The sequence below is a fragment of the Neomonachus schauinslandi genome, chromosome 2 (assembly GCF_002201575.2).
Source record: "Neomonachus schauinslandi chromosome 2, ASM220157v2, whole genome shotgun sequence".
In the NCBI taxonomy this organism is placed as follows: Eukaryota; Metazoa; Chordata; class Mammalia; order Carnivora; family Phocidae; genus Neomonachus; species Neomonachus schauinslandi.
Window position 1 is genome coordinate 39,629,437 of NC_058404.1, and position 22,116 is coordinate 39,651,552.

Below are 22,116 nucleotides of genomic sequence, written 5' to 3' on the forward strand. Positions count from 1 at the left end.
CCCAGCGGCCGGGCTGGGCGGGGAGCGGCCGGGAGCGAGGGCGCTCTGGCCAGGGCCGGCGCTCTCTGGAGGAGGGGTGTGGGGGGCTGGAGGCGGGGACGCGGGGCTGCGGGCGTGGCCGGGGGCGCGCGCGGCGGGCGCGCGGTCCCGCGTGAAAGGAGAAGGAGGGGCAGCGGGGGTGACGGTGCGAGAGCTGCTGGCAGCGCCCGGGCGGTAGTCGGCGGCCCGGGCCCGAGGAGAAGGTGGGCCGGAGGCCAGGTCAGCTGCCCGGACCCTCCGACGCAGCCCCAGACCGAGCGGCAGCGGTTTCTCTTGAGGTGGGGAGGCGTTGCCAAGCCCCAGCTAGGGAAGATGTTCAACGTGGAGTCGGTGGAGCGGGTGGAGCTGTGCGAGAGCCTTCTCACTTGGGTATGTGATGACTGGCGGGTCGGGGGAAGACCCCCTCCCCCAGGTCTCCTTTCCGGGATCCCCCACGCTTGTCGCGGGGGGCGAGCGCCGAGGGCGGCGGTGCCGTCACATCCGGGGCCTGGGGCGGGCGGAGCCGGGGGACGCCGGTGCGGGCCGCGTCTACCCCAGCGGCCGGGCTGGGCGGGGAGCGGCCGGGAGCGAGGGGACTCGGCCCCAGGTCGGGGGGAAACTTGCCGGGCTTGAGGTGTTGGCTGCCCTCCGAGAGGAAACAGGCCCGGTGGAGCCTAATGATGGGGTGCAGGCGGCACTGTGATTAGGATTGTTGTTGTTTGCGGCTGATGAGGCGCTGGCGCTTCCCTCTCGCGCTGCCAGGGACACCAAAGCGTTGGCTGTCTCTGCGCTCGGCGCAGCCGGTAGAGGCACTCGGGACCCCTGGTTACGACGTTCCTCGCCTTTGTTGTAGCATTCGCGGAGGACTGAGGGTAGCCCCTTGACGGATGAGCCAACCCCACTGGAAGAGAAAAGTACTTTGAAGGGAGGGTAGGAAAAATACGAAAAGGCACCCAGAGACGGTATTTAAAATGCGAGATGCACTTCAGAGATTAGAAAGTAAGCGATGTGGAGATACTTATTTAAAGGTATAAATATAAAAACAAATCTGGAAGATATGTGGGTATCATTAATGGAACTCGACAATTTGGGGCGACGTTGTGGGCTTCTAATCTTAAAGTTATTAAAATTGTCATGTTTTAAAGTAAATACCTGTTTAGTTCTCATGCTAATAATTGTGCTTTTAGCAGCCTCTTCGAGAGCCGGTCCTAAAACCCAGGCTGTGTGTTTCACAAACCTTGGTGTCAGTTTTTTGGGGGGCGGGGGCGTGTGTGTATGTATAGAGGTCTGCAGAGCCACGGGATAAACCTAGTGCTTTTTCTGGGAGTTTTACTCACTGCTAAAAATGTTAAATGTCATTTCTAGAATAAGACACTAATATATTTATTGAGGTGACTACAACATTTGGGTTAATGTTAAAGGTAAGATACAGATGTCAAAGAAATTCTGTTTAGTGGTGCCTTGATTTATAAGTTCAGGTCCCTAAAATACGGATGTCACTTTCCTTTGTGGGGGCACTGCCATGGAAAGGTTAGAGAAGCATTGCCTTAGGTAGGTTGTAACAAAGGTAGTGTAAATACTGAGTTTTTGTGGTTTTTTTTAGATTTTATTTATTTATTTGAGAGAGCGAACACCAGCAGAGGGAGAGGGAGAAGCAGACTCCCCTGCTGAGCTGGGAGCCCCACACGGAGCTCCTTCCAAGGACCCTGAGATCATGACCTGAGCTGAAAGCAGATGCTTAACCGACTGAGCCACCCAGGCGCCCCTACTCTGAGATTTTCATAATGTGTTCTGTGTCAGGAATCAAATTATGTCTTCTGAAACAATATATACACTGGTAGGGCTTGATATATTCTGTAACTTTTATGTTAGGCTATTCTTGGGATTTCGGGGTGTTTCTGTTTTTTGCAATAATATATAGTTAACATACAGCTTACAAATATAGTGGATTCCAACTTCAGACGAGAAGATGGGTTTCACTACTCTTTTAGAGAAGAGAAAAACTGCTAAGCTGCATAACGTGGCCAAGGCAGGGGAGAGAGAAAGGAAAAGAATGAACACATTCTTTGATACTATGGAAGGAATAGATTTGGCAGAGGTTGTAAAAACAGAAGATTGAGGATCTTAAGGTGTGCCTTTTGAGTCTGTACAAGTAAATTCCTCCCTCAATGCTAGGAAAAGGCAATAGGGCAAAGATGAGGAAGCTAACTGAATCTGAAGTAGGGCTGCATTGTTTAAAGTCTAGAAAGACAAGTCTTAAAAACAGGTGTATTTGAAGGGCATCTGCAAAAAGATGGTGCTCATTGCAGTTATTTGAGTGAGAAATGCTAACAAAAATATAGAGGAAGAGTCTAAGAGGGAAGTTTGAAGGGATCCTAAGAGAATCACAGAGTATGAGAGCATCTATTTAGAATCTGGTAAATGTCAAGAAAACAAAATCCGGGTTATCAGATACGGAGAGAGGTCAGGGAATATGGTGTTGTAGAAAAGGATTTTTGAAATGTCACAAGGAAAATTTCTGGAGAAAAGATTAGAGATTTTAAGTAACAACTGGAGGGCAGAGTCTACACAAAGATGTACAATTCTAAGATTTGGAAACATTTTAAAACCTTATGCATTGAAATGTTTCAAAATAGAGTTAAATGCTGGCTTCTCTTTAAGTTATTATAAAAAGCAGAATAAATGTTTATGCAGAAAATGAGGTAGCTAAGTATACATTTAGTCTAGTAATTCCCCTCATATCTGGAGGCCAGCTTATGCTGAAAACAATTCCAAAACCAAGTGTAAGGGAAAAAATGTATGCAATATACTCCAAAGAAAAGACTCCCATTGGCGTGCCTGGCTGGCTCAGTCAGTAGAACATGTGATTCTCAATCTCAGGGCAGTGAGTTCAAGCCCCACAGTTGGTATGGAACCTACTTGAAAAGACAAGACTCCCATTTGGACTAATTTACTCTGCATAAACTTATAGCCACATGTGGGTTCTGTGCACACAGGTTAGGTAACTGCAACACTCAGCAAGGTACAGACAGCTGCCAGTGACCTAGAAGATCCAAGAACTGAAAGCTCAGCCCCACGTGATTCATTCTCTGAGCTGACAGCCTTACAGAATTAAAGAACCTTATGCTCAATTATTGAAGATCATAACTGTGATCTTGAATATCAAAAGTTTATTTTCACTACATAGCATTTAGTACTAGATAGGAAGTAGATAGTACACTTTAGAAATTCTTCCACTAGGAATAGTTAAAATAATAAAGCCTCAGGCACTTAAAAGGGATGACTATTAGTCACCTATCCAGAATTCATTTCTGTGGACATTGAATTGCCTTAAATGCTGGATAAATTGCTATTGTATCAGAGCACCTACTAGCCCAAGAATCAAATGTTCCAAATTTTTGTTGAAAGAGAAATACTTAAGAGAAGACAGAGTATCCTCCTACTGGTGGAAAACACCTTAAGCTTAAATTCCAAATCAGAGTTTATGCAGCAAGCAAGTTCAGCAGGATGTGCTTGAAAATTTCCACTCTACCTCCTCTCCCCACCCTCTGAGTCAAATTGTGTTCTTACCTGTTAAAGAAATCTGCCCTGCCTACTACACCTGTCAAGCCTAATTTCTTTTTTTTTTTTTTTTAAGATTTTTTATTTATTTATCTGAGAGAGAGAATGGGAGACAGAGAGCATGAGAGGGGGAGGATCAGAGGGAGAAGCAGACTCCCCGCCGAGCAGGGAGTCCGATGCGGGACTCGATCCCGGGACTCCAGGATCATGACCTGAGCCGAAGGCAGTTGCTTAACCAACTGAGCCACCCAGGTGCCCCAAGCCTAATTTCTTGAACTTTACATTAAAAGATTGTTCTTTCTTAGGTTTTAGAGACTGAAAAACCAGAAAGAGTCTGGAATGCTACCAGTTAATGGCAAGAAGTTAAGTGGGAAAAGAATCCTCACATAGGCTAAGTACATTTCTTCTGGGAAACCCAGCAAGATTAACCTACCCTTGTAATTTTCATAATACCTAACAGCCAATAAAATGTATACTAGTGTGTAGACTTGGGGAAGGTATCATTTTTGTGATTGTGTCTCCCACCTTCCATTCTGTCTGCCTAACTCCATTCTACCAACAATTTTTGTTCTGTGATGGAGGAATAATCAGTGTACAGAAGTTAAAGCACATTTTTTTTTTTTTAAGATTTTATTTATTTATTTGACAGAGAAAGACACAGCGAGAGAGGGAACACAAACGGGGAGTGGGAGAGGGAGAAGCAGGCTCCCTGCCGAGCAGGGAGCCCGATGCGGGACTCGATCCTGGGACTCCAGGATCATGACCTGAGCCGAAGGCAGTCGCTTAACCAACTGAGCCACCCAGGTGCCCCCTTAAAGCACATTTTTAAAAAAGCGTTTTCTTTTTTAAAAATTGAGGGTGAAGGGGCGCCTGGGTGGCTCAGTTGGTTAAGCGACTGCCTTCGGCTCAGGTCATGATCCTGGAGTCCCAGGATCGAGTCCCGCATCGGGCTCCCTGCTCGGCAGGGAGCCTGCTTCTCCCTCTGACCCTCCCCCCTCTCATGTGCTCTCTGTCTCTCTCATTCTCTCTGTCTCAAATAAATAAATAAAATCTTTAAAAAAAAAAAAAAAAAAAAATTGAGGGTGAATATAAAATGGTAGATAAGAGCATAGGTTCTGACATTTGAACCTGGGTTCAAATCCTGGTTTTGTTTCATACTATGTATGGGTGACTTTGGGTAAGTGTGACTTTATCTCTGTTTCAATTGCATTCATTCAGGTGGTTCTTACGCTTTGGTATTGATTAGCATTGTTAGAGTGTTCATTAAAACACTGATTGCTAGGCCCCATGTCCAGAGTTTGTAATTCAGTAGGTCTGGGCTGGGGCCTGAGATTCTGATTGCTAACAAGTTTCCAGGTGATGCAATTGTTAGTGGCCTGGGGACCACATACCTTGAGAACCACTGCTCTAGAGCAGGGATTTTTAATTTTAGCATTATTGACGTTTGGGGTTGGAGAATTCTTTGTGGCAGTGCCCTGTGCATTGTAGGACATTTAAAAGTAGCATCCCTGGCCTCTACCCACTAGATGCCAATAGCACACACCTATTTGTTAAAACCAAAAATGTCTCATAGGGAGAAAAATCACCCCTGGTTGAGAACTGCTGCTGTGGAGATACTAATTCCAGGTGATCTCATGCTTTACTTTTATCATGCTTTTGTGGGGGGAGGGTGAGATGGAGTTGGGTGATGTTAATAGAGCTTCTTGGAATTGAAAGAGAGGTTATGACCTTTTAGGTAGAATTTCACACCTTAATGCACTTAGGTGTATTTATCTTTAAATTTTACCCTACTGCTATCCGGACACATCCTGTTAGATATTAACTCGGAGTTAATGAGAAGTGGTAGATGATAGATTTTTTTTTATTAAAATATAATTCACATACCATAAAATTCATTCTTTTATTTTTTTCTTTAGAATTCTTTTTTTTTTTAAGATTATGTTTATTGGACGGTGCACAGGGAGCGGGGAGCAGGGCTCGATCCCAGGACCCTAGGATCATGACCTGAACCAAAGGCAGATGCTTGACTGAGCCGCCCAGGCACCCCAAAATTCATTCTTTTAAAGTGTACAATTCAGTGGTTTGTAGTATGATCACAAGGTTGTTCAACCATCACCACTAATTCCAAAAACATTTTTATCATCCCAAAAGGAAACTCTATAAAGCTAGATTTTCTTTGGGACCTGCTTTACTTTTATTTCAAGCACAGGTGGACATGTAGCCTTCATGATCAAGTATTTATTTACCTTAAGAGCCAATACAGAGAAAGTAATTGTTGGAAGCCACATTTTAAAAATCAGAATGAAGATAGCTTTTTCTAAGTCCTAATAGAGAAACAGAATTTTAGTACTAAATTACATTATTGAAGAATTACTTTATTGATTTTTTTTCTTCTAATTGGCCAGAGACAGTTTCCTAATCTGCTTTGGATCAGAGGGTTCCAAATGCCCAACCCGTGTCCCACCACATAATTATTTGATGAGCTTGTTAAAAGTCGATTCCCAGTCTTCAACTTTCCAGAAGATTCTGACGTACACCAGGTTTGGGAACACTGCTTTCGACTTTTCAAAATATCTAATGTACATTCATTTTCTCATTTATTCTTTTAGCAAAATACCTCTCCATAAGGTATTTTTCTCAGTTACTAGATTAAAAAAAACTTATTAGGAGAGGTAAAGTGGCACACCCAGGTTCACACAGAAAATTAGGAGCAAAGCTGGGATAGAATTAGTTCATTACATTCAAAACATACTCACTTAGGGCTTATTCTGTTAGACATTGTGCTAAGATTAGTGGTAAAGAGATGTGGCCCTCACTGCCGCCTCCTTTTCATTCTAAACCTACGAGAGAGATTGATTTATCAACTGTAAAATGAAAGCAGGTGCTTATCTCTTTTTTTAAAAAGATTTTATTTATTTATTTGAGAGAGAGAATGAGAGAGAGAGAGAGCATGAGAGGGGGGAGGGTCAGAGGGAGAAGCAGACTCCCTGCCGAGCAGGGAGCCCAATGCGGGACTTGATCCCAAGACTCCAGGATCATGACCTGAGCCAAAGGCAGTCGCTTAACCAACTGAGCCACCCAGGCGCCCGCTTATCTCTTTTTAAACTACATTGTTGTTACCACATTACTATTGAGGAGGGAGCTGGAGATAGTATAGAATAAAATTTAGTATCAGTTCCTGCAGATATTTATTTGTTCCATTTATTCATTTACTAATTATTGAACCTATACCATGTATGAGGTTAGTGTTAGGGGATGGCTTCTTTTCATTACTCTCCCAAATGGATACCTAGGTAAAAACCACTTGCTATGTGATCTTTAAGATAATTCCCTTAGTTTCGGGGCGCCTGGGTGGCTCAGTCGTTAAGCGTCTGCCTTCGGCTCAGGTCATGATCCCAGGGTCCTGGGATCGAGCCCCGCATCGGGCTCCCTGCTCGGCGGGAGGCCTGCTTCTCCCTCTCCCTCTCCCCCCGCTTGTGTTCCCTCTCTCACCGTATCTCTCTCTGTCAAATAAATAAATAAAATCTTTAAAAAAAAAAAAAAAAAGATAATTCCCTTAGTTTCCACACCATAACCATCACTACCCACAAGACTCTCCTATATAGAAAATATAAAGAAGTTACTGCATTTGTCAGTAGCTTTTTTTTTTTTAAGATTTGATAAATGATACAATATAGAGAAGTAGACACCTACTGTTACGAAGTGAGAAAATTACTAGAACAGAATTACTAGAGTTAAGGACAATTTGTATTTATCAGAAACCTTAAAATGTGCATACACTTTCACCCAGTAATTTCACTTCTGAGTATGTAACCCAGTAAATAAAAATGTGAGAAGACCTGAGTGTTATTCCCAATATTTCCATTGTCCTTACTTAGTTTGACCTCATCTGTGTTAATAATATAAAATTACTAAAATAGGTCTCTGCCTCTTCCCCTCCAGTTCTTCTTACTGCAGCCAGGATGATCTTTATACGGTGCAGATCTGATGGCCTCAGTCTCCTACTTGGAGTCCTTTGCTTCCCCCCCCCCCCCCCCCCGCCCAGTTGCTCTTAGAATAAAGTCCTAACATGGCTTATGAGGTTTTGCACAATGCTGCTCCGTCTTTCGCCATTATATTCTCTTCCCTGTTCCATCTCTTCCTTTTCCCCACCCCCATCCCATGCTAAGCTGTTTTTCATTCCTAGACTACATCCTACTCTCACTTTTTTTTTTTTTTTAAGATTTTATTTATTTGACAGAGAGAGATACAGCGAGAGAGGGAACACAAGCAGGGGGAGTGGGAGAGGGAGAAGCAGGCTTCCCGCTGAGCGGGGAGCCCGATGCGGGGCTCGATCCCAGGACCCTGGGATCATGACCTGAGCCGAGGGCAGACGCTTAACGACTGAGCCACCCAGGCGCCCCCCTACTCTCACTTCTAATATTTGTGTTGCTATTTGCACACCCTATCATACTCTTTCATTTTGCTAACCTATAAACTGTGGGAGAGCATGGCCGCATCTGTCTTTTCTCAGTGATTTATTTCCTTCTAAGTCTTGGTTGCACTACTAGGTATAATCATTGTTGGCTCAGCTGTATTATCTTACTCATGGAAATAATTTCTATTTCTTGACCATGTCATGCTGACCAGTGCAAAGTTAGTTGTTGATTTTTTGGTTTTTTGCAAAGTTAGATCTAATTCAGAATACATTTAGACTCAAAATTGAATATCTAACCTCAACTGTAGTGAATGTGACTTTTGCATCTGTGTAAAGATATTTTCGTTTTGAGTAAAAGAAGTCTCAACCTGGCCAGCCTTAAACACGTCTGTCTCGCATAATAGGCTTCACTTTTTTTTTTTTTTTTTTGATTCAGTGGCTCAATTTTGGCCTCAAGAACCTAGTTCTTTGTATCCCTCTTCTCTGTCATACACTGCATTGGCCTCATCCTAAAAGGTATTCCATTAAGAGCCCTAAGATGACTGCTGGTGGCATTTGAGGCAACATATGTGTTCACATCAAGAGGAGATGGCTTTTCTTTCCTAGAAACTCAAGTTTAAGCATCTCCCTGCAACTCTTTGGTTCAAATTGTCTTTACCTTTGAATCCTAAGTTAGTCACTGATAGAGGGGATGAAGGTACCATGACTTGCTTAGATTGGCCATCTGTAAGGAGAATGAATGGATACTGGGATGTCACCAGGTATCTGCCACAATTTCTTTTCTACCTAAGGGAAAAAATGACAATGAGAACCTGCAGGAAATTGCCCATAAGGGAAAGATTTTCCAACTCTACTGCTTTTTAAAATTTATTCCAGCTCTCAAGATGAGATAATCATAAAAAGAAGCCTAAGAAATCTCCTATATAGTTAACCATGGAATCTCCCCCCTAACCTCCCCCTTTTCTTCCCCCAGATCCAGACATTTAATGTGGATGCACCATGCCAGACTGTAGAAGATTTAACGAATGGGGTTGTGATGGCCCAGGTTCTTCAAAAAATGTAAGAATAAATTGTTTTATCTTTTTGTATATTCTTATATATGAATATTTATTAGATTGAAAACATGGCCAAAAAAATGTTTACATGAAATGTGTGTTGTATGTAGAATAAGAGCTTTAAATGTCAGTTATTATTTTGATGGCATGTACTTGTTTAGGTACAGATTGACTGGCTGAAAGTTTAATTAGGGCCATAATTGTTAAAACAGTCCATTGGTTTTAGCAGAATTATTTGTTCTTGTGTTTTTCAGCGTAAGCTTGGCAGAAATTTTCATGTTAGTGATGAGATTTCTCATTGTAGAGAATCCAGAGGCTTACTCCCTCTTTTCTTTAGGATTATGCTCAAATGTTATCAGTGAGGCCTTCCCTGACCACTCATAAAATAAGTGACAACCATTCCCCTATGCTCTGCTGTATCCCTTTTAACCTTTTATGTTCTTCTTTGAGGTATGTTAACACCATCTTATATACCATATATTCATTTGTTTTGTGCTGCTCCACCCGCCACCCATGTATATACACACATAGTGTAAGATCCACACAGAGACAAGGAATTTGTTTTGTTCACTGTTGTGTCCTAGCACAAGGTTGGTTTTTGGCTGAATCATATGACAATGCCCTTTGAAGTCACAAATGGTTAAATATCATCAGTTTTTCATGATTCAGCCTGCATCATGGATACTCATGTCTACCAAATGATTAAAAGAATGACATACTTGTTTGGGATATACAAAACATACCTGATTCTTCTAAGTACTTGAAAAAATAGAGGTTGTAAAATTGATGTTGTATGGCTATCTCCAACTTGATCAGGAAATTTTCAAATAAAACATTACTTGTAAATTTAAGAAATCATTAGGCTTGATGTGACTTGGGGTATACTTTTGTCTTTTGAAGCACTGGGCACTTGTAGGCCTTATGATATTGGAAGATTTGCATATAACTAGCTGGGATTTCCTGCAGTTTTGGTAAGAATCCATATCAACAGTAAATGAATTCTTGCTGTTGTTCACTTTGCAGTGAGTATATAGAGTTGCCCATCTGAAAAGCAGTTCAGATGCCTGCATTTCAGAGAATGTGTGTGTCTTTAGAACTAGGGACTGATGCTTGAAAACTAGCTTGCTGTCGCTTTCTTCTGTAACTACATGACACATCTCTCCAGATACACAGGCGCACAGACTTTTTGATGGAGCTTGAAAACGCTCATTTGAAACCTGATGAGGCTTGGTTCTAGCACTCTGAGAACAGTGATCCTGTGATTTTCATGGTCACCTCTGAGTGGTGCCCTAATAATTTTTAGCCTTGAATGGTCTCTAGAATTTCACTGAAGCTAAGTAAGCTTTCCAAGTATGTGTCAGTAAATGAGTTTTTTGCTTAAGTTAGTTAGGGTAGGATTTCTGTCATTTGCAGAAACCAGAAGAACTGTATGTGTATATTGTTTTACCAAATCAGGATCATAGCATACATCGTAAAAGCAATTAATTTACCAAAGTCTTGTAAGCATATTTCTCATCAGTACTTAGTTTTTTACCTTTTTTCCCCAAAATGTCTTCCTTTTGTTACGGTTAAACATATATGGAAAAGTATACTAAAAAAGTGATGAATATGTGTGTTTATGTATATCATCTATGTATTTGTGTATACACATCTGTGTAACCACCACCCAGATTGAAATATGTAACTTATCTAGCCCCAGATGGTTCCCTTATGACCCTCTCTAATCAATACCCCTTGCCCAATGATAGCCGTGATTCTGACTTCTACACCAGTAATTAGTTTTTTCTGTTTTTGGACATCTTATGAAGGGAATCATGCAGTATGTATTCTTTTGTGTCTGACTCCTTTTCACTCAGCATAATGTCTGAGATTCATTCATATTGTTGCATATTATCTATTTTTAATAACTGTATAATATGTACAACTTTAAGGAAGTTCAGTTCCTCCTTGTCCCTTTGATATTTATTGAATGGCTATTTTGTGTCCAGCACTGGTGATACAGGGGTAAGCCACAGGGCAATTGCCTTCAGAGAGTTTAAAACCTTGGGGAAAACAGATTTTTAACTAACTATGAAAACAAAATTGCTATTATAACCAGTGCTACAGGGCAGAAATACACAATGTTATGAAAGTTTGTAAAGAGACATTTAACTTAAGGAAGTCACAAACATTTTACCTGAGAAAGTAAAGAAATGAAATCTTTTTTTGTTTAAGTTGTTGTTTGTTTTTTTAAGATTTTATTTATTTGACAGAGAGAGACACAGTGAGAAAGGGAACGCAAGCAAGGGGGAGTGGGAGAGGGAGAAGCAGGCTTCCCGCGGAGCGGGGAGCCCGATGCAGGGCTCGATCCCAGGATCCTGAGATCATGACCTGAGCCGAAGGCAGACGCTTAACCACTGAGCCACCCAGGTGCCCCAAGAAATTAAATCTGAAAGAAGATTGGTAACAGATTCCTTAGCATACAGAAGACTGTACACAGAGGAGGCTGTACCAGCTGATAGTATGGTGAATACCACCACAGAAAGAAAGAGGGAGCATGTTACAAAATGAGAATGGAAAGAGAGATGTTGCCAGACCATATAGGGCCTTGTGTCTTTATTCCAAGGGATAGGACAAGCAATTTGGGAGGTGCGGAGGCAGGGAAGAGTTAACAGGGTCAGATTTACATTTTTTTGTTTTTATTTAAATTCCAGTTAACATACAGTGTAATATTAGTTTCAGGTGTACAATAAAGTGAGTCAGCACTTCATACAAGTGCCCTCCTTAATCCCCATCACGTATTTAACCCTTCTGGTAACCATCAGTTCTCTACAGTTAAGAGTCTGTTTCTTCCTTCGCCTCTCTCTCTTTTTTAATCCCTTTGCTCGTTTTGTTTCTTAAATTCCGCATATGACTGAAATCATATGGTATTTGTCTTTCTCTGACTGATTTATTCTGCTTAGCATAATACTCTAGCTCCAGGGACACCTGGGTGGCTTAGTCGTTAAGCGTCTGCCTTTGGCTCAGATCATGGTCCCAGGGTCCTGGGATCAAGCCCCGCATCGGGCTCCCTGTTCAGTGGGAAGCCTGCTTCTCCCTCTCCCACTCCCCCTGCTTGTGTTCCTCCTCTCACTGTATCTCTCTCTGTCAAATAAATAAAATCTTTAAAAAAAAAAAATACTCTAGCTCCACCCATGTAGTTGCAAATGGCAAGATTTCATTTTTTTTTTGATTGCTGAGTAACATTCCGTTGTATATATATACCACATCTTCTTTATCCATTCATCATTTGATGGACATTTGGGCTGTTTCCATAATTTGGCTATTGTAGATAATGCTGTCAAACATTGGGGTACATGTATCCCATATTTTTGTGTTCTTTGGATTAAATACCCAGTACTGCAATTGCTGGGTCATAGGGTAGTTCTGGTTTTTTTTTTTTGAGGGGGGGCAGGGAGAGAGAGAACAAACCGGGAGGAGGGTCAGAGAGAGGGGAAGAAGCAGACTATCTGCTGAGCAGGGATCCCGATGTGGGGCTTGATCCCATGACCTGAGCCGAAGGTAGACGCCTAACTGACTGAGCCACCCAAGCGCCCCAGGGTAGTTCTATTTTTAACTTTTTGAGGCACCTCCATACTGTTTTTCACAGTAGCTGCACCAGTTTTCTCATTCTTTAAGTTTTTATTTAAATTCGAGTTTGATTTATATTTTGAAAATATTCTGGCTGCAGGTATAAAATGAATTAGAAGAGGCCATAATGATGAGGGATGATCAATTGGAAAGAAATTTGTAATAAATTAGAAAGGAGATTATGGTGCTTTGGATTAGGAGGTAGTGAAGGAGGTAGAGAAATGGATAGACTCAAAATAGTAGAGAAAACCAAATGTTGATGATTGCTATGGGGTAGTGAGTAAAAGGGAGGTATCAAAATTGACTTTTAGGGGCGCCTGGGTGGCTCAGTTGGTTAAGCGACTGCCTTCGGCTCAGGTCATGATCCTGGAGTCCCGGGATCGAGTCCCGCATCGGGCTCCCTGCTCTGCAGGGAGTCTGCTTCTCCCTCTGACCCTCCTCCCTCTCATGCTCTCTGTCTCTCATTCTCTCTGTCTCAAATAAAATAAATAAAATCTTTAAAAAAAAAAAAATTGACTTTTAAATTTCTCAAGCAAATACACAGAAGTGAGGACAAAGCACAGATGTGGGAATGCTGAAAGGGGATCTGCTGTGGAGGAGTGCTGGATATATCATGCGTTTAGTTTGGGGGACATTGGATTTGAGTGGTATTGAAACATAAGAGAAAATGCCAAGTTAGCATTAGATCATCCAGGTCTAAAGTGTAGAAGAGAAGTCCAGAATCAATTTGGGTATCTCTTAATTAAAGCCATTAGTGTGGATTAAGTCACTTAGTGAATAGTATAGCGTAAGAGGAAAATATGTGTAGCCTGAGCCTTGAAGAACTTTGACATTTAATTCTGGTTGGAACCTCAAACAACAGAGATATCAAAGAGGTATGAGGAAAGCCAAAAGAGTATGTGTGTTGAGCAGAGAGTTTCACTGGAAATTGCAAATCTTTTCATTTTGTCTGAGCTGAGAAGTGAAAAACTGTATCTTTCTGTGGTTTCAGTAGAAATTTTATCAAATAGAATGGGCCTAAGTATGTTTCTTGTTAGTATAATTTTTTCTGTATCCAGCCTTTTAGTCATTTTCCATTCATCTGCTTTCCAGCTTCTAAAATTTTGTTGCTCTTGTCTTCTTTCTTTTTCTCCATGTAGGTTCATGTCCACTCCTTTTATTTTTAATTAATAGGACTTTGTTTTTTTAGAACAGTTTCAGTTTCACAGCAAAATTGAAATGGCAAAAGAGTTGCAGTATGGGATGACAAAAAAGTTCTGAGGGTGGATGATAGTGATGGTGGCACAACAGTGTGAGTGCACTTAATGCCACTGAACCGCACACTTCAATTTAAATGACAAATTTTATGTTGTGTATATTTCACTACTTTAAAAAAAGTTTTTAAAAATGGAGCGTGAAGTATGGCAAATTCTCACATACTCCTTGTCCCACTACATAGAGCGTCCCCCACTATCAACATCCCACACCAGAGTGGTACATTTGTTGTAATTGATGAACCTATGCTGAAACATCATCACCCAAAGTCCCTAATTTACATTAAAGTTTATTGTGTGTTGTACATTCTCTGTATGGGTTTGACAAATACGTAATGACATAGATCTACCATTATAGTATCACACAGAGTAGTTTCACTGCCCTAAAAATCCTCTTTGCTCTACCTAGTCATCCTTCCCTCCACCCCAGACCCCCAACAACCTCTGATCTTTTTACTATCTCCATAGTTTTGCCTTTTCCAGAATGTCCTGTAATTGAAATCATAACCATATGTAGTCTTCTCAGATTGGCTTCTTTCACTTAGCAACATTGCATTTAAGATTTCTCCATGTGGCTTAATAGTTAATTTCTTTTCAGTGCTTCCCTCTTTTTTGCAGCTTTAGTGAAATGAAATTGACATATAGTAAGTTGTACATTTTTAAAGTATAGTATTTGATGAATTTTTACCTACGTAGATGCCTGTGAAACTATCGCCACAGCCAAGATAATGAATGTATCCATCACTTAAAGAAGTGTTTCAGTCCCTCCTTTCTGCCACCCCTTTCCCATCCCCAGGCAACCACTGATTTACTTTCCATCATTATAGATTAATTTGCAATTTCTAGAAATTTATATAAATGAACTCACACAATACATTTTATTTGAGGGAGAAGGTATGGCTTCTTTCATGCAACATGCTATTTTGAGATTCATGTTGTTGCCTATAATAGTTCATACGTACTCCATTATATGGATAGGCTGTGATCTATTCATCTATTCATTCATCTACCGATGAACATCTGGGTTATTTTAGTTTGGGACTATTACAAATAGAGCATCTCTGAACATTAGCATACAAATCTTTGGACATATCCTTTCATTTCCCTCTAGTAAAATCCCACCCAGGAGTGGAATGGTTAGACCATATAGTTAGGTGTATGTTTAATATTTAGAAGACTGCCAGAGTGTTTCCAAAGTGGATGTGCTATTTTTGCCCCAACAAGCAGTGTATGAACATTCTTATTTCACCACAGTCTGACCATCATTTGCTAAGGTCAGTATTTTTTGTTTTTTTGTTTGTTTTTTGGGTTTTTTTTTAAGGTTTTATATTTAAGTAATCTCTACATCTGGCATGGGGCTTGAACTCACAACCCTGAAATCAAGAGTCACATGCTCTACCGACTAAGCCAGCCAGGTGCCCCTGTTTTGTTTTGTTTTGTTTTAATTGAAGTATAGTTGATACACAGTATTACATTAATTTCAGGTATATAAGGCAGTCTTTTTGATTTTAGCCATTCTGGTGGCTGTCTAGTAATAACTCATTGTGGTTTTAGTTTGTATTCTTAGGATGACTAATGATGTCTAGCATCTTTTCATGTTTTTGCCATCTATATATCTTCTTTTGTGAATGGTTTCCCATAATCTTTTGCCTGTTTTTTATTTAAATTGTCTTACTGAATTTAGAGTTCTTTATAAATACAAAATATAAATACTAAAGTCGTTTTTCAGATGTATGTTTTAAAGTATTTTCTTCCAATCTGTGGCTTCCCTTTTTTTTTTTTTTTTTTTTTAAGATTTGTTATTCCTTTGACAGAGCACAAACAGGGAGTGGCAGAGGTAGAGGGAGAAGCAGGCTCCCCGCTGAGCAGGGAGCCCAATATTGGGCTGGATCCCAGGACCCTGGGATCATGACCTGAGCCAAAGGCAGACGCTTAACCAACTGAGCCACCCAGGGTCCGCTCCCCCTTTCATTTTCTTAATAGTGTTTTTGCAAGGCAAAAGTTTTAAATTTTGATAAAATCTTACTTTTTTCTTTCATGTGTTGTTTTTATTCTATTTTTTTAAAGATTTTATTTTTAAGTAATCTCTACACCCAGTGTAGCGCTTGAACCCACAACCTCAAAAATCAAGAGTCATACATTCCATTGACTGAGCCAGCCAAGTGCTCCCTGTTTTTTTTCTTTTTTAAATTCAATTAGCCAACATGTTTGGGTTTTTTTTCCTATTAAGAAATGTTTACCAAACCCAGGGTCACTAAGATTTTCTTCTGCGTTTTCCTCTAGAAGTTTTATAGTTCTGGTGCTTACATTAGGTCTGTGATGAATTTTTAGTTTTTATATATAAGGATTGATTTTTTTTTTTTTTTGTACAATTTATTAAAAAGATTCCTTTCCCATATTTTCAGGACTTTTGATTATGTTGATTTGCCTAGTGACCAGACAGACATCATCCATAGATGATTAGATTCTTGTTTAATTTTTACTATAGATCAGTCACCAGAAACATTAAGAAGTACTCTGTCCTTTGACATCTGTACATTAACAAATACAAAATGAAAACTTTTTTTCCCTTAAGTCTTGAAGGAACTGATTGTTGTTTTGTTTTGTTTTTAAAGATTTTATTCATTTATTTGACAGAAAGAAAGAGTAGGCAGAGCAGCAGGCAGAGGGAGATGCAGGCTCCCCGCCCCCTCTGAGCCCAGAGCCTGATGCAGGGCTTGATCCCAGGACCCTAGGATCATGACCTGAGCCAAAGGCAGACGCTTAACTGACTGAGCTACCCAGGCGCCCTGGGAACTGTGATTGTTAAATGAGCTTTCTATCTTCAACTTTTTGGTTCGAAGAAAATTAATATTGGTAAAAAAAATAAATAAATAAAGCAGAGTCCACTTCAGAGAGCACAGGATGTTTTATATGACATAGCAAGAATTTGAATTGGCTGTTTATGCTCTTAAGCTTGGTTAACCTGCAGTACTTGTGCCAAAGAATAGTCAGCACTTTGCCTGATCCAACTTAGACTCTGAAAGAGATCTGGTTCTCCCCTGACACTACTTCTGCAGGCTTCTCAAGTGATGGCTATTTTTTCTCCCACAGTGTTCAAGTACCACTTAGCCCAGAGGTACTAAGGTGGTACTCCTTAGTGCTGCTTCCAGACCATTCTCCTTCATCTTCCTTAAAACTCTAGTTTTGAACTTTATGACATCATCCACTACCCTTCATTGTTGTTGTCATTCCATCTTGTTTCTCAACAGTATTGAATCCTGGCACACCGTCAGCTCTTCCCAAAATACTCTTACCTACATTCTTGGTGATTTGGATGTATACCTGGATGATCCTTCATATCCTTCCTTACCAGTTTCTTTCTTTCTTTCTTTCTTGTTTTTAAGATTTTATTTATTTGACAGAGAGAGACACAGCGAGAGAGGGAACACAAGCAGGGGGAGTGGGAGAGGGAGAAGCAGACTTCCCACGGAGCAGGGAGCCCTGACCTGGGGCTCGATCCCAGGACCCTGGGATCATGACCTGAGCCGAAGGTAGACGTTTAATGACTGAGCCACCCAGGCGCCCCTCCCTACCAGTTTCTTGAACTTCTCTCCATTGATCTTGTCTTCTACTATATTTCAGGCACTCCTTCCCGTGATCATACCCTATACCTTATAATTACTGATAATGTGTAATCCCCCATAATCTCAGCTTTCTCATTACCACTGTCTGATTATTGTTTCCTGTCTTTCCATCTCCCTTCCTCTGGTATCAAGTCTCCAATAATTCTTTAATTCTCTAGTGCCAGTGTGATCTTAAAACTGTCCACCTTCACTGTTCTTTCTTTCCTCTTATTTAGCTGAAACTCCATGGTCAATCATAATTACTCCCCTGCGTATACTTTTAGCTCCCCTGCCCCTCTCATATTGTATTTGTTTTGCAAAACCACAACTCTGCTTAAATCTAATGTCCTACCAGTTTTGCTTCTTACCTATGCAGTTGAATCCAGCTGGAAAAAAAAATGCAGACATGCTGATGGATCTCATTTTAAATTTCTCACCACAAAACTGCAAGTGTTACCTTATGGAATCTCACAGTCATACTGTGTTTCCCTAGTGTTTTCATTCCCCCACTCTTCCAGATGACTATCTCACATTTTTCTCTCTTCAGACCTCCAGTACCTTACAAGGTAGATACATCCTACGTCTGAGGAAATTGAAACAAATAAAACAATTTCCATAGAATTCCATGACTACATGTACCCACCTGGCAGCATTAGTTTGACTTTGTCTTGCTACCTGTTATGATACAAAGAGCTGTAGGGGAAGGTTTCTATCTTAAAGTTAGTACTTGGACTTTGTATATTGCATCCCATTGCCTATTACCTACTTAGGATCATCACTTTACCAATTTGCGCTTCTTTCCTAAATCATCACTTTTCCCTTATCTGCTGTATCATATTCACTAGCATGCAAGCAAATGGTTACTTCTTTCCTCTTTAAAAATACTTCTGGGGCACCTGGGTGGCTCAGTTGGTTAAGCGACTGCCTTCGGCTCAGGTCATGATCCTGGAGTCCCGGGATCGAGTCCCACATCGGGCTCCCTGCTCAGCGGGGGGTCTGCTTCTCCCTCTGACCCTCTTCCGTCTCGAGCTCTCTCTCATTCTCTCTCTCTCAAATAAATAAATAAAATCTTTAAAAAAAAAAAATACTTCTGGTCTCAGGGATGCCTGGGTGACTCAACTGGTTAAGCGTCTGCCTTCGGCTCAGGTCATGATCACAGGGTCCTGGGATCAAGTCCTGCATCTGGCTCCTTGATCCGTGGGGAGCCTGCTGCTCCCCCTGCTTGTGCTTGCGCACATGCGTGTGTGCTTGCTCGCTCTCTCTCTGACAAATAGATAAATAAAATCTTAAAAATACTCCTGATCTCACTTTTGTCATTCCATTTCTCCTCCCCTTTGTGGCAAAAACTTTTTTTTTTTTTAAACTTCTTTAAAGAGTAGTCTGTACCCAGCTGTTTTGTATTCCTATCTTCCAGCTCTTTTATTTAATTTTTTTTTAAGATTTTATTTATTTATTTGACAGAGACACAGCGAGAGAGGGAACACAAGCAGGGGGAGCGAGAGGAGAAGCAGGTTTACCGCGGAGCAGGGAGCCCAATGTGGGGCTCGATCCCAGGACCCTAGGACCATGACCTGAGCCGAAGGCAGACGCTTGACGACTGAGTCACCCAGGCACCCCACTTCCGGGTCTTTTAAATCCACTTTTCAGTCAGGGATTTTTTTTTTCCCCCACCCTTTTATTAAAACTGTGCTTGTTAGGACCACCAATTATCTACATAGTGCTGATTCTAATGGCCCAATCTCAGTCCTTATCCAGACATGGCAGCAGCATTCAAAGGACTTACCTCCTGTAACACTTTTAAAAATTTGGTTTCCAAGATACTGTTAGCCTCTGGGTTTTTCTCCTGTCTTACTTGATGATATGTATTTCCTTCGCTCATTTTTCCTCTTCTATTCTACTTCCTAACGGAGAAGTGCTTAAGGAGTCAGGCCTTGCTACTCTTTTCTGTTTGCATTCACTTAGTTGATGACTTCATCTGGTCTCATGGATTTAAACATCATCCATATCCTAATGACTCAGTTTTGTATCTCCAGCATGAATCTTTGCCTTGACCTCCAGACTTAACCTCATTGTCTATTCAATGTCTCCATTTGAGTCTAAAAGACCTCTCAGAGTTGTCATATCTAAAACTAAACTCTCTGTCTTCTACCTAAAACCCACTCGGTCAAAAATCTTCTCATTTCAGTTGTTTGCATTTCCTTCTAGTTGCTCAAACCATTAAACCTTTCTTTTTTTCCCCATCCCACATAGAATCTTCCAGGAAATCCTGATAACTATGCTTTTAAAATATATCTATAAAGTATATTTAAATCTAGCCTTTAGCTCTGACTTCCAGTTTACAGAAAAGCACAGAGGCTAGAGGAACAAATTACACTAAATCATGAGGAAACAATCAGGCAAATCCAGAAAGTGAGCTGTTTTAAAGGACAATAGACCTAGTCTCCTCAGCAAGCCAATGCCATGAGAAAAAAGAAAGGGGGTAGACTATTCTAAACTAAAGAGCCTAAAGAGATGAGAAACAGGCAGTAACCAAACCCTGGGATCATGACCTGAGCCAAACAGACGCTTAACGACTGAGCCACCCAGGCGCCCCCTGGAAAACTTTTATAATAAGAATTGTTATTTTTCCTGCTACAACATTGGCCGCCATCGTCTCTTGCCTTTATCATGTTAATAGTTTCCTGACGAGGGTATACCTGGGTGGCTCAGCCGTAAAGTGTCTGCCTTGCCTTCTGCTAAGGTCATGATCCCCTGATCCTGGGATCCAGCCACACATCTGGGCTCCTTGCTCAGCGGGAAGCCTGCTTCTCCCTCTCACACTCCCCTTGCTTGTGTTTCCTCTCTCTCTCTGTCAATAAATACATAAAATTTATTTAAAAAATAATTTCCTGATGAGGGTGTTTCTGTACTAGCCTGCCCACAGTCTAATGTGAACCCAGCAGCCAGAGTGATTTTTTTAGTAAGATTTTCTGCTTAGAACTCGACATTGTTACTCCATTTCACTCAGGGTAAAAGCCAAAGTACTCACAATAGTATATCCTAAGTGATCTGGACTACTTGTTACCATTCTGGTACCTTGTTTGTTGAATGAATGAATATGGACTTATTTTGACTTTGAAATTAAAAGAAAGCAGCTTTGGGGCGCCTGGGTGGCTCAGTTGTTAAGCGTCTGCCTTCGGCCCAGGTCATGATCCCAGGGTCCTGGGATCGAGTCCCACATCGGGCTCCCTGCTCGGCAGGAAGCCTGCTTCTCCCTCTCCCACTCCCCCTGCTTGTGTTCCTGGTCTCGCTGTGTCTCTCTCTGTCAAATAAATAAATAAAATCTTTAAAAAAAAAAAAAAAAAGGAAAGCAGCTTTTATCATCTTTTCTCTTTTGTCTCCAAGAATAGTTCACCACTACTCTCTCATTTTCCATCAACAGTTTCCCCAATACCAGCTGGATGTCCTACAGTTCGGTTCTGACGCTAACTTCTTAACAAGTTAAGGCCTCAGTCCCACAAAACTGCCCCAACTTCAGATGCCAGGTGGATGTGCAATCCTCAGCTCAGCCACACTTCTTCCTGGCCAACTATAAATTCAGGAGTTCCTATGAACTCCTCTCCACCCTCAGCCCTTTTAGTAATTTTCAAGAATGACACAAAACTCAGGAAAGCTTTATACTTACAATTATAGTTTTATTATGAAGAATATAATCCAAGAATAGTCAAAGGAAAGAGATGCATAGTGCAAGGTATGGGGCTGCGGGCAGCGCAGAGCTCACAGCTTCCATGCTCTCTCCAGGCATGCTACCCTCCCAGCATATCAATGTGTTCACCAGCTTAGGAACTCCCTGAACCGTGTTGTTTAGGATTTTTATTTGGGGTTTCATTCCATAGATGTGATTGAAATTATGAACTCAACCTCAAGCCCCTTTCTGGAGGTCGAAGTGGGGCTGAAAGTTCCAGTCCTCTAGTCGTGTGGTTTGTTCCTTTGGAACCAGCCTCCATCCTGAAGCTATCTAGATTCATCCACAATGAATCACCTCATTAGCATAAACTCAGTTATGGTCAGAAAGACTCATTATAAATTACAAAGGACACTCCTGTCACTTAGGAAATGCTAAGGGTTTTAGGAGCTCAGTGCCAGGAACCAGGAAATGCTAAGGGTTTTAGGAGCTCAGGAACCAGGGACGAAGACCAAATACGTTTTTTATTATACCACAACCACATATTGATTGAAAGACTAAGAGCAGAAGTAGTAAGTTATACCTCTAAGTGCCATTAGTCTTAATTTTTAGAGTTTAAGAAAGAGGGAAAAAGAAGATAGATGAGACCAACAGAGAGAATGAAGGTCAAGCTGTGGATGTTGGTGGAAAGCTTCTTAAATGGATACTTTCTTTTTTTAGTACCCTGAGTTGCTGATTCTTAGCTTAACGCCTATCCTTTATGTGCCTTTATGGCTTAATTTGACATAATAGGGGCTAAGCATAATTTGCTATATTTTTGTTGTCATTATGGATGTGAAAATTATTATAGCTAACTCTTGAATACACATTTAATGGCAGGGGACCAAAATGATTGTTTGGGTAATTAAAAGACAATTAGAAAACAGACCTAAGA

General features: G+C 41.1%; 1 protein-coding gene across 1 annotated transcript in view; it reads left to right on the top strand.

The window, feature by feature from the left end:
• The first annotated feature begins 123 nt into the window (after positions 1-123).
• Positions 124-22,116, top strand: part of HOOK3 (hook microtubule tethering protein 3) — a 105,134-nt gene continuing 83,141 nt past the window's right edge. The window contains exons 1-2 of the mRNA XM_021681597.1: positions 124-408; positions 8,970-9,055. Coding sequence (XP_021537272.1) covers positions 352-408; positions 8,970-9,055 — 143 coding nt within the window. The 5' untranslated portion in view covers positions 124-351. The remainder of the gene's footprint in view (positions 409-8,969; positions 9,056-22,116) is intronic.